The 13271-nt window shown below is 40.2% G+C and overlaps 1 protein-coding gene across 1 annotated transcript in view; it reads left to right on the forward strand.

Moving 5' to 3' along the window:
• Positions 1–13271, forward strand: part of LOC132378215 (protein QNR-71-like) — a 161906-nt gene that overhangs the window by 26207 nt on the left and 122428 nt on the right. Inside the window, exons 2-5 of the mRNA XM_059944927.1 lie at positions 689–929; positions 5286–5380; positions 6669–6745; positions 11897–11983. Of these exons, the coding sequence (XP_059800910.1) occupies positions 689–929; positions 5286–5380; positions 6669–6745; positions 11897–11983 (500 nt within the window). The remainder of the gene's footprint in view (positions 1–688; positions 930–5285; positions 5381–6668; positions 6746–11896; positions 11984–13271) is intronic.

The following is a 13271-nucleotide window of genomic DNA, read 5'->3' on the forward strand; positions in this document are numbered from 1 at the left end:
AGGAGAGTTGCCATGTTAAAGAGGTAGGGGATGGGGTGGAGCAAGAGCTGGCAAGTGATGGGTGGATACAGGTGATTGGCAGATGAGGGACTGGGGAGACTGGAAACGATGGCTCAAACTGGGAAATGATGGGTGAAAGGGTTGAAGATGATGGCATCTAATAGAGAAATGTTAGAGCATAGAATGAAAGGAGAAGGGCGTGGAGGGACTCTGATGGGAGGAGTGTGGATTATGGAGAGGGAAAGAGTGGGCGAGAGTGAAGATAGCTGGAGCTGGGAGCCAGTTGGATCAGGTGGAGAGAGAAAAGTAGTGTGGAGGCGGGGGGAAGGACAGTAACCAGAAGTTTAAGAATTGAATGTTGATGCTGCCAGGTTGAAGACTGCTAAAGTGGATGCAATTAATAACTACAGGATTCACATGTGGAAAAGTAACTCACCTGCAAGGGATGTTTAGGGCCCTGGCTGGTGACAAGGGAGGAAGTGTTGGGGCAGCTTTGCACCAGTAACCTGTCTTAACTCTTTAATATGTAGGTTAGAAACATTTTGTTTGATGAGATTCTGTACTTAGTAGTTAAAAATGTATTTAAGTAAGCTGGATGTACAGCATTTTATGAAAATACCTTTAATATATTTAAAAATTCTAACAGCTATCTGCACTGTGTTTGATACTTAGCCGTTATCTGTTTAAGCCCACAGTAACAACAGGGGAAGCTGGGGAAATCAGTTCCAGAAGCATCAACCACGATACATTCAACCACCAACTTTCTCCAAAACGCCAACATGGGGAAGCAGTGGCAGGGATGTCGAGAGGAAAGGATTTGGTTGCTCAGACACTGGGAAGAAAGCAGTTTCAAATTCTACCAGCTTTATACAGAACCGGTTTACAGTTCTGTCTAATGATAATGAAGACCGCGATGTGGACAGCTTACTGTGAGTGTCGTCATTGCTTTTTGATACGTTTTTCATTAAGAAAGGTCTTGTATTTTTAAAAGTTCTTTCAGTAAAGTATCTTCTAACATTCCAAAGCATGTTGGACAGGTGAAGATGCAGCCAATATGGGAAGGGTAGCTCTTCAAAATTTAGTAAACAAGCCGCCAAGTGAAATTTAGAAAACAGTTGGAATCTGGGGTCTTGGATGTCATCTGTAAGGAGTTTATACATTTTTCCCGTGGAATGCGTGGGTTTTTCTCTTGATCCTCCGGTTCTCCCACAGTCCAAAGACGTACTGGCTAGTAGGTTAGTTGGTCAAAAATGTCCTATGATTAGGCGATGCTTGGGTTAAATCAAGGGTTGCTGTATGGTGTGGCTCAAAGGACAAAAAGAGTCTATTTTGAGCTGTATCTCAAAGGTCAAAGGTACATTTAATGTCAGAGAAATGTATACAATATATATCCTGAAATGCCTTTTCCTCGCAACTATCTACGAAAAACAGGAAAGGCCCAACGAATGAATGACAGATAAATGTTAGAACCCCAAAGTCCTCCCTAGCTCCACTCCCTCCTGCGCACAGCAGCAGCAGCAAGTAACGATCCCACCTCCCCCACCAGCAAAAAAAAGCATCAACACTCGCCACTGAGCACTCAAGCGTGAGCAAAGCAACAGCAAAGACACAGACTTGCAGTATTCCAAAGACTACTTCTTCATCCGGTATTTGACATACTATAGGCTCTTTCTGTCTCTATTAAGGGAGAAAGAGTTGTCTCTGTTTCACAGTGAGAGGGAAGACATAACAAACAACTTGCTGGTTTACAGTGTTAAAAGTCTGTTGCGTTGCTTTTTCTGAGCTCTGTGCCCAAAGATCTTGGGTTTCTGGGCACACAGCCTTAGATCTTCTATCTCCCACAGCACACTGATCTCCTACCTGGACACAGACCTTTGATCTGCCTGTCTCTAGAACCATGAGATCTCGTCCCTCCAAGGTGAGCTAAGCTCAGGCTGCGCCTTTGGCGTGTCGAATAATGGCCATTCGTGATACCCCAAGAGTGAGTCCCATTCCCGCAAAGAACCATAGTGAATGTGTAATTCCAGGTCAAAAGAACCCTGAAGGGAGGGGCATTAGACATTTTGAAGATCTTTTCATTGATAATCACTTTGCTGCTTTTCAGCAGCTCTCTGTTAAGTTCAATCTGCCCAATGCTCATTTTTTCAGATATCTCCAAATCCAACACTTTATTGCTCCTTTAATTCCTAACTTCCCTGAAGTGCCTGCGAAAAATGCTATGGACCTATTTCTTTCCATGAATCCACTAGGTAAGGGCTTAATATCAATCATCCGAGATAAACTAGCGGCTTTACGACGGGCCCCCATGGATAAAATCAAAATGGCCTGGGAGCAGGATTTAAATATCTCCTTATCTGAGGAGAGCTGGGATTCAGTTCTCAAATCAGTTAACTCAACCTCTCTTTGTGCTCACCACTGCCTTTTACAGTTTAAGATTGTTCATAGAGCCCATATGTCTAAATCTAAACTATCTCGATTCTACCCTAGCGTTAGTCGGCTCTGTGATAAATGCAAGAGGGGCATGGCCTCTCTCATCCATATGTACTGGTTCTGTCCTAGCTTGGAGAAATTCTGGAAAGATGTCTTCACTACGTTATCGTGTATTCTGAATCAGCACCTAGAACCAAACCCCTTAATTGCTCTGTTCGGTTTTTGGGGCGAGACAGATTTATGTCTGGGTCCGACCAAATGCCGAATATTATCCTTTGCCTCTCTCCTGGCTAGACGCTTGATCCTCCTCAGATGGGGAGATGCTGTCCCACCCACTCATGCTCAATGGCTTAACGACATCATGGCCTGTTTGGACCTCGAAAAAATTCATTATTCAGTTCTCAATTCAGATCTAAAGTTCCATAAGCTCTGGGGACCTTCTATCGAGTACTTTCATAACCTTCCTCTTGACTATGGTTTTTTTTTCTTTTTGGTCCCTTGCTTTCAGCTCCTTTTTTTTTCTGGTAGAAGGCATTATTATCCTCTGTTGCTGAGTGTATTCACAGTCTGGGAGCTTGGCTGTCCTGACTTATTTTCTCTATATTGTGTTGTGGTTGGTCTGGAGTTGCTGTTGTTTTTTTCTTGTGTTGTGGGGCTTGGGGAGGACACTAAGCTTACTTGTCTTTAATTTAGGTGCTTTTTTTTTGCTAAATTCTCTTCCTTTGTAGCATATTGTTATTGTATGCTTAATTTTGCACTGTTTTAATGTTCCTCATTGGGATTTGGGGTTTTTACTTTGTAAAATGTTTTGAAAAACTAATAAAAAAAAATTTAAAAAAAAGAACCCTGAAGGGGAAAAAATAGAGATAAAAATAAAGATGGAAATGGAGCTGTTTCCAAAGATGCAAGCAAAGGAGTCACCGTTGGGTGCCATTAATGCTCCTTAGCTCCTCCTCTATCTCCAGATGGTAAATGAAAATAAAGTAAATAAATTCCACTGATTTGCCACTTTTGGCTGAGAAGTTCCTCCTCGTCTTGAGACATTATTTAGTTAATTTAGAGAGACCGTGTGGAACAGGTCCTTCCTGTGAATGAGCCACACCTCCCAGAAACCCACCTATTTAACAGGATGACTTACAATGACTTAAAATTCATACGCTTTTAGAATGTGTGAAGAAACTGGAGCATGCAGAGGAAATCCACATGTGTTCATGGGGAGGAATGTACAAACTCCTTACTGATGACATGGGAACTGGCCTTCTATTCTGAGGCTGTACCTTCTGATCCTTGATTTTTCCCACCCATTATTTGATACATCCTCTCCACATCCACTCTATCTGAGCCTTTCACTCATCAGACTCAAAAACTTTCCTCAGTCAGTAAGACTGAATAATACCACCATCTACTAACCCACTCTTCTGTATCATTTTCTGTTAGAGTAACCTTATGTACAGGCACTCCTATGTTAGTGTCACTTTATGTATATATAATCAATCTATGTATACAAGTTATCTTGTGTATTTATGTCTAGTGTTTTAATTGTGTTCTTTACCTTGAATTAACCTGAAGTTAACCTTTAGGGAATCCTACAATGAGGACTTCCCAAGTCCCTTTCCACTGCTGATTTCTGAATTCATTCCTGTTTAGAAAATAGTCTCTGCTTATTACTTCTATCAGAGTGCATGACCATATACTTACCTACACTGTATCTGAAGGGATCCTGTTGGTATTACACATCATGGTGCTAAACAGCCTTTAGAGAAGTGGATGGTTTGCGTATGTGAGTGTAACCATGTTAAGTGATCACTAGCAATCCCAGTCTGTCCATGTTAGACAAATACATTCCCATGCTCTCTTAATAGTCACCATCAGTGCAATCTTGTTGGGCAGTGGCTGGAGTTTCTTGGGACAGTTCAGATGGTGCAGGATAGATGCATTCCAAAGATGAAATAGTATCCTAAAGAGAGGATGAGGCAACTGTGGCTGACAGAAAGCCAAAGACAACATAGAAGCAAAAGAAGGACATATAATATAACAACAATTAGTGGGAAGTAGAGGATTGGGAAGCTTTTAAAAACCAACAGAAGCTAACTGAAAAAGCAGGAGAAATTAAGATGAAATATAAAAGTAAGCTAGCCAATAATATAAAAGGGGTACTAAAAGTTTTTTTCAGGTTTAGAAAGAATAAAAGAGAATGAATATTGGACTGCTGGGAAATGACGCTGGCGGGTTAGTAATGGGGAACCAAAAAAAAGCGTATAAACTGAATAAGTATTTTGGGTCAATCTTCATTATGGACGACACCAACAATTGCCAGAAATTTGAGCATGTCAGGGGGCCAAAGTGTGTGTAGCTATTATTACTTAGTAAGAAGGTGAAAAGCCTGAAGACAAATTAGTCACCTGGACAAGATGGACCCAGGGTTCTGAAAAAGGTAGCTGACGAGATTGTGGAGGCATTAATAATGATCTTTCACGAATCACTAGATTCTGGAATGGTTCCTGAGGACTGGAAAATTGCAAGTGTCATTGCCCGCTTTAAGAAGCGAGAGAGACAGAAGAAAGTAAACTGTAGACCAGTTAGCCTGACTTCAGTGGTTGAGAAGATGTTGGAGTCTATTATTAAGGATGATGTTTTGGCACATGATAAAATTGGCCAAAGTCAGCATGGTTTCCTTTAGGGGAAATCTTGCCTGACAAATCATTTGGAATTATTTGAGGAATAACAGGTAGGATAGACAAAGGAGAGCCAGTGAATTTCCAAAAGCCTTTGACAAGCGCATGTAGCATTACAGTACTAATCATTTATGAAGAAATGCTATATACATTATGGTGATTGCTGTCAATTTTTTTCAGGGAACTTGTAAGAAAAGACATTGAATCATGGGAATCTTCTGGACAGTGGCTGTTCTCCTGTTATTCTGTTACCAGAGAATACGCTTGTGTTTCAGGTGTGATTAGCTTCTGTTTTTGTGCAGCTGGTTTATCCAAAAGTAAATTCATTTTTCACTTCTGTTTCACTTTCATTTTACTCTTTGTAATTCCAAGCCAGAGGATTTTGGAACAGATCGAGGCTTGGAAGTAAGAAAACTAATGATATGTTAAGAGATTCCAAAGACAATTCAATGATTAAGAAATTAAGGTAGTAGCATCATAGAGCATTACAGCACAGAAACAGGCCCTTAGAACCATCTAGTCCACGCTGGACTAATTTTCTGCTTAGTCGTATCTACTTGCATCTGAACCACAGCCTTCCACACCTCTCTTATCCATTTATCTATCCAAACTTCTCTTAAGTGTTACAATTGAACCCACATCCACCACTTCCACTGGCAGTTTGTTACACACTTGCATCACCCTCTGAGTCAAGAGTTTCCTCCTCAGGTTCCCCTTAAACATTTCACCTTTCACCCTTAACCTGTGACCTTTAGTTGTAGTATCAACCAGCCAGAGGGGAAAAGCCTGCATGCATTCACCATATCTATACCCCTCATAATTTTGTATACCTCCATAAGACCTCCCCCTCATTTTCCTGTGCTCCAGTAAATAAAGTCCTAACCTATTCAACCTCTCCCTATAACTCATGTCCTCAAGTCCTGGCAACATCCTTGTAAATTTTCTTTGTACTTATTGATAACTTTTCTACAGGTAGGTGACCAAAACTTATACAACTTCAACATAAACATTCTAACTCCTGTACTTAATACATTGATTTATAAAGGCCAATGTGCTTAAAGCTTTTTTTAAGTCCCTACCTACCTGTGCTGCCACTTTAAAGAAATTATGGAATATGTATTCCTAGATCCTTCTGTTCTACCACATTCCGCAGTGCCCTACCACTCACTGTATGAGTCCTACCCTGGTTGGTCCTCCCAAAGTTCAACACCTCACACTTGTCTGCATTAAATTCCATCTGTCATATTTTTCAGCCATTTTTTAAGCTGGTCCAGATCACTTTGCAAGTTTTAAAGGCCGTCCCTGCTGCCCACTATGCAAATTGAGGAATGTTGTTTATATTATGTGCCCTCTTCTCATTACTACCATCAGGAAGGAGGTATGAAATATCCCGAAGACCCCTTCCATCATCAGGTTTCTGAATGTTCCAGTGACACTATCTCATTATTCTTTTTCTCTGCACTATTTGTTTATAGATTTTTGTGTTTGCATTGTACTGCTGCTACAAACCAACGCATTTCATGTCATATATGAGTGTAATAAACCTGATTGATTCTCCTGCAGGTCTTGTGGACATCTCCCCTGAAGAACTTCGACTGGAATATTATAACAGTAGGGCAGGAGGAAACTTACAACATTATGTAAGAGTGTATTTGTAAAATGGAAGCATAATTATACATGATCAGTTAATCTCATTCACTATCTAACTTGTTCTTCTGTTTCTATACTTTGGTAAAGTAGTAACTAAGACTGAGGTTTCAGCTAACTTTCAGGTCACTTTGCAGATTGGATTTCACAGGGTTTAAATTTGAATTTAATTCTAAATCATAAATACAGTTCAGCAATTTCCTGCCTTATAAATTTGTTCACCTTTGGAAAGATCTTTGTCAGTAAAATCTCCTGTGTCTTCATTTAATAAACTATTCTGTATTTGATAGATTTGTAACTAGTTGCATTTTTGCAATTTGTCTCCATTGTTAAAATAATTTCTCTCCGGTACTATAATTGAAGCAGTTTTTAACAGTGGGAGCAATATTGGCTGAGATCTCCCTGTAATAGTAAGTCTGGTAATGTGCAACCTAATTTGAGTTTCTGCCATTGTAAATGTCCATTTAGAAACTGCAGCAGAGAGAAAACAGGGAATTATAGACCAGTTGGCCTGACATCAGTGGTGGGGAAGATGCAAGAGTCAATTATAAAAGATGAAATAGCGGTACATTTGGATAGCAGTAACAGGATCGGTCGGAGTCAGCATGGATTTATGAAGGGGAAAACATGCTTGACTAATCTTCTGGAATTTTTTGAGGATGTAACTTTGAAAATGGACACGGGAGAGCCAATTGATGTAGTGTACCTGGAGTTTCAGAAACCCTTTGACAAGGTCCCACATAGGAGATTAATGGGCAGAATTAGAGCACATGGTATTGGGGGTCAGGTACCAACATGGACAGAAAATTGGTTGGCAGACAGGAAACAAAGAGTAGGGATTAACGGGTCCTTTTCAGAATGGCAGGTAGTGACTAGTGGGGTACTGCAAGGCTCGGTGCTGGGACCGCAGCTATTTGCAATATACGTTAATGATTTAAATGAAGGGATTAAAAGTAACATTAGCAAATTTGCAGATGACACAAAGCTGGGAGGCAGTGTGAAATATGAGGAGGATGTTAGGAGGATGCAGGGTGACTTGGACAGGTTGGGTGAGTGGGCAGATGCATGGCAGATGCAGTTTAATGTGGATAAATGTGAGGTTATCCACTTTGGTGGCAAGAACAGGAAGGCAGATTACTATCTGAATGGTGTCAAGTTAGGAAAAGGAGAAGTACAACGAGATCTAGGTGTTCTTGTACATTAGTCACTGAAAGTAAGCATGCAGGTACAGCAGGCAGTGAAAAAAATTAATGGCATGTTGGCCTTCATAACAAGGAGTTGAGTATAGGAGTAAAGACGTCCTTCTGCAGTTGTACAGGGCCCTGGTGAGACCACACCTGGAGTATTGTGTTTAGTTTTGGTCTCCAAGTTCGAGGAAGGAAATTCTTGCTATTGAGGGAGTGCAGAGTAGGTTCACGAGGTTAATTCCCAGGATGGTGGGACTGTAATATGTTGAAAAATTGGAGCAACTGGGCTTGTATACACTGGAATTTAGAAGGATGAGAGGGGATCTGATTGAAACATATAAGATTATTAAGGGATTGGACACGCTGGAGGCAGGAAACATGTTCCCGATGTTGGAGGAGTCCAGAACCAGAGGCCACAGTTTAAGAATAAGGGGTAGGCCATTTAGAACGGAGTTCAGGAAAAACTTTTTCACCCAGAGAGTTGTGGATCTATGGAATGCTCTGCCTCAGAAGGCAGTGGCGGCCAATTCTCTGGATGCTTTCAAGAAAGAATTAGATAAAGCTCTTAAAGATAGCAGAGTCAAGAGATATGGGAAGAAGACAGGAATGAGGTACTGATTGTGAATGATCAGCAATGATCACATTGAATGGCAGTGCTGGCTCTAAGGGCTGAATGGCCTACTCCTGCACTTATTGTCTATTGAATTATGCACTATGATGACAATGGCTGCAGTGGTAACACTTCAGTATCTTGAATACTGATACTTTGAGTGGGAATGTAACCTATTAACCATGAAAGAGGAGCTGGCCAAAGTTGATTGGAAGGGGATACTGGTAGGGATGATGGGCAGAACAGCAATGGCTGGTGTTTTGGTAACAATTTGGAAGGCACAGGAAAGATACATCTCAAAGATGAAGTAGTATTCTAAAGGGAGGATGAGGCAACTGTGGCTGATCAGAAGTCAAAGAGAGCATAAAGGGAAAAGAGAGGGCATTTAATAGAGCAAAGATTAATTTAATAAGTATTTGCGTCAGTTTGCACTATGGAAGACATTAGCAGTATGTCAGAAATTCAAGTGTCGGGGCAGAAGTGAGTGCAGTTGCTCTGAAAGAGTTAGCAGAAGAGATCGTGGATACATTAGTAATGATCTTTCAGGAATCACTAGATTTTGGAATAGTTCCAGAGGACTGGAAAATTGTAAATGTCACTTGAGAGAGGCAAAAGAAAGGAGATTATAGGCTAGCTAGCCTGACTTCAGTGCTTGGGAATATGTTAAGGATGAGTCGATTGTTAAGGATGAGGTGTTGGGATACTTTGGAGCTGCACGATAAAGTAGACCAAAGTCAGCATGATTTCCTTCAGGGGAAATCATGCCTGATAAATCTGTTGGAATTCTTTGAGGAAGTAACAAGCAGGATAGACAAAGGAGAGTCACTGGATGTTGTTTACATGGATCTTCAGAAGGCCTTTGACAAGATGCTACACTGAGGTTGCTTAACAGGATAAGAGCCCATGCTATTACAGGAAAGATACCAGCGTATTTGAAGATTGGTTTACTGGCAGGAAGCAAAGAGTGGGAATAAAGGGGGCCCACTCTGGTTAACTGCTGGTGACCAATGGTGTTCTACAGGGGTCCGTATTGGGACCACTTCTATTCATGATGTATGTCACAAGTTGGATGATGGAATTGATGGTGTTATGGCCGAGTTTGTGGATGATATGAAGTTAGGTGGAGGGGCGGTTAGTGTTGAGGAAGCAGGGAGTCTACAGAAGGACTTGGACAGATTGGGAGAATGGTAAAGAAGTGGCAGATAGAATATAGTGTAGAGAAGTGATTATCATGCCCTTTGGTAGAAGGAATAAATGTGTGGACTATTTCCTAAATGGGGAGAAACCAAGATTGGATAGAATTTTGCATAGTAGGGGAATTAAAGGTTATGGGAAAGGTAGGTAGGTGGAGATGAGTCCATAGTCAGATCTGCTATAATCTTAATTGAATGGTGGAACAGGCTTAATGGTTCAAATGGCCTACTCCTGCTCCTGTTTCTTGTATTCTTATGTTCGAAGGAAGGCAAATGCAATGTTAGCATTCATTTCAAGAGGACTGGAATATAAGAGCAAGGATGTGATACTGAAGCTTTATAAGGTATTGGACAGATTGCACTTGGAGTATTACGAGTAGTTTTGGGCCCTGTGTCTATGTAATGATGTGTGGGCAATGGAGAGGGCCCAGAGGAGATTCGTGAGAATGAATTCAGGAATGAAAAGGTTAGAGTATGCAGAGAGTTTGATTAGTCTGGGCCTGTACTCACAGGAGTTTAGAAGAATGAGGGGGCATCTCATTGAAGCCTTTCGAATATTGAAAAACCTGGATAGAGTAGATGTGGAGAGCATGTTCCCTATGATGAAGGAGTCTAGGACTATAGGGTACAGCCTCAGAATAGATAGGCATCCATTTAGAACAGATGAGGAGGAATTTCTTTAGCCAGCGGGTGGTGAATCTGTGGAATTCATTGCCCTAGACAATGTAGAGGCCAAGTCCTTGGGTATATATAAAGCAGAAATTGATAGGTTCTTGATTAGTAAGGGTGTCAAAGGTTCCAGGGAGAAGGCAGGAGAATGGGGTTAATAGGGATAATAAATTAGCCATGATGGAATGCTGGAGCAGGCTCCGTGGGCCGAATAGCCTAATTCTGTTTTTATTTCTTTTGGTTTATTGCAGATTTAAATAATTGTATAGTATGTAAAATTTTCAAAGTTGTCAGATTAGTTGCATCTGAATTCCAGACACTCCCAAGTCATTGCAGTAGGAAAGACTAATAACTAGACTAAAGTACTTTGACTTTTTTGCATGGATAATCCAAATGTGATGTGAACTAAGCAAGCTGAATCTTTAACTTGTAGAATGTTCTGATAATTAATTGTCTTGCAAAACCTTGCAATGCCGTAGTGGCATGTTGAATATTTCTCATGCCGATGAGCTTGAAATGTTTTTGAGTTACTCACACTTTACTTAGGTATACATAATGGTATTTAAATGGTTTTTTATGTTGCTGACTTTAAGAGTAAGATTAATTTCTGAAAATAATCTGGTGAAAGGGCATGGGAAATGCAGGAAGTAGATAGTTATAACCTCAAACATTGTTTTAAAGCTTTGGGTCTGAATGGCACTAGGATGAAACTTGGTTTTATGCTTTGTTATTAGCTTTAATTATTTGTCACATGTATTTCAAAACATACAGTGAATTGTGACATCTTGCATCAAATCAAATCAGCGAAGATTTTACTGGGCAGTCCTCAAGTGTTGTCACACTTCAGGCGCCAACCTAGCATCCTTGCAACTATCTAACCCTAACCCGAATGTGTTTGAAATGTGGGAGGAAACTAGCACCAGAGAAAATCCATATGGTCATAGGGAAAATGAACAAACTCCTTATAGATAGTGGCAGGGAATTGACCCCCAATTGTATCGCTGGTTCAGTGAAGTATTGTAATTGTATTGATCTGGGTGAGGGCAATGCTATGATTCTGGTTTTGGTGAAATGACTAGTTATCTTGTCTCTATTCTCTTTTAACTGTTGTTTGGTTTGGATTTTCCTCAACACTAATAACTGTGTAAAGGGAATAAAAACTGCAGATGTTGGGATCTAAACTAGAAAGGGAATGCTGAAGCATTCAGGTCAGCAGCATCTGTACAAAGAAACAGGTTAATATTGTGGGTCCTAGATGTCAGACTGGTGAAGGTTCCAGCATTTTCACTTTTTAATATGTAGCAATATGCAGGAAAATAAAAATAAGTCTTTAACTTGCCACTGCTAAACAAGAAAACTTTCTGGTTACCACCAGAATTCGTGCTGTCACTGAATCGTAGAATTGTAAAATCAATTTCAGCAGATGGTCGTAAAAAATCTTATTTGTCACTGATTGGTTCTTTAATTTGCTATGTTTTCATTTAGGTTGAATCTGTTAGACAATTATCAAATCAACATAGAAACAGGATGCTGGAACTGAAGAAGCCAAATTCATCTGCAAGAGCATCAATGGTAAAATAATCTACTGTTGGAAAATAGTTATCTGGGAAAGAATAGAGTATTGTTGAAGTTACTTTTACTGTAAAGAGTAATGGTGAGGTTGTTACCCTACACCATATTGAGTAAATTAACATACAATGTGCTCTAAATGTGCAATCTACACAGGTTTTGTTCTCAGTGTCTCTCTGACAGACTAATTATTCACTTAAATGTAAAGGTGTACAGTGGATGTAGATCATTTGCAGATATCAGTGGCAAAATGGCAGCTGGAGTTTAATCTGGCCAGATGCGAGAAGTTATACTTTGGGACATGATAGAAAGGCCCTTGGCATTTAATTCTCATCGCTTCATTATGGGAAGCGGCCTTGGAGAGGTTGTAGAAGAGGTTTAGCAGGATGCTACCTGGATTAGAAAGCATGGTCCAATCTGATAGAAGTTTCTAAGATGATGAGAAGCATAGATTGAGTAGACAGTTAGTATCTTTTCCCTATGGTTGAAATACCTAATACCAGAGGGCATGCATTTAAGGTGTGTGGGGGCAAGTTCAAAGGAAATGTGCAGGGCAAGTTTTTTTTCAACTTAGTGGTGGGTACACTGAATAGGGTGGTTGTAACGTTCTCCTTCGCATGTAACTGATAACGTCGAATTCAACGTCGAGATAAACCACAGTCAATGAGAACCAGATCGCAGTAAGATTAACCATTTACTGTTCACTCTTCACATTAACATTTGGTGAAAACTGTTGATAAAACAATACAAGATTGATACAGTATTTGTTCCTTTCTTAATATCACATTTCCATTGTAAATACTTGTAAAAGTGACTATAACTACATTACATTAAGGTGCAGTATACAGGCAGAGTTTACCTACGCCATTGACTACTTTAAATACACTTCAATGCAAACTATCCGCAACTCTTTAACTAACGAAAACATAAACATTATCGACCTTCGTTACTTTTAACAGGATCGGCATTAACATCTTAGTTCAATATATCGATTATCTATTAACTTACAGCGTTGCTCTCACTGTGATTTCTCATGCCTGCAAAACAACTTCTGCTCAGGTGTGCCTCGTGGTGAGCCCCCCCCCCCCCCCTCGCGCTAATTTCAAACCCGTACTTTCCCACAAGACGCAGCGAAACCGGATGTGACGTCATCGCATGCCGATATATTTTACATGCAATGAATATACTTTAAACACTTCTAATTCTAACTAGAAAATACTAACAAATGAATTACTAAGCGAAAATATTATAAACTAAATAACTGTCGTAAAGACAACACAGTGGTGATGGA

Source organism: Hypanus sabinus, chromosome 20 (genome assembly GCF_030144855.1).
Source record: "Hypanus sabinus isolate sHypSab1 chromosome 20, sHypSab1.hap1, whole genome shotgun sequence".
NCBI classification, from domain to species: domain Eukaryota; kingdom Metazoa; phylum Chordata; class Chondrichthyes; order Myliobatiformes; family Dasyatidae; genus Hypanus; species Hypanus sabinus.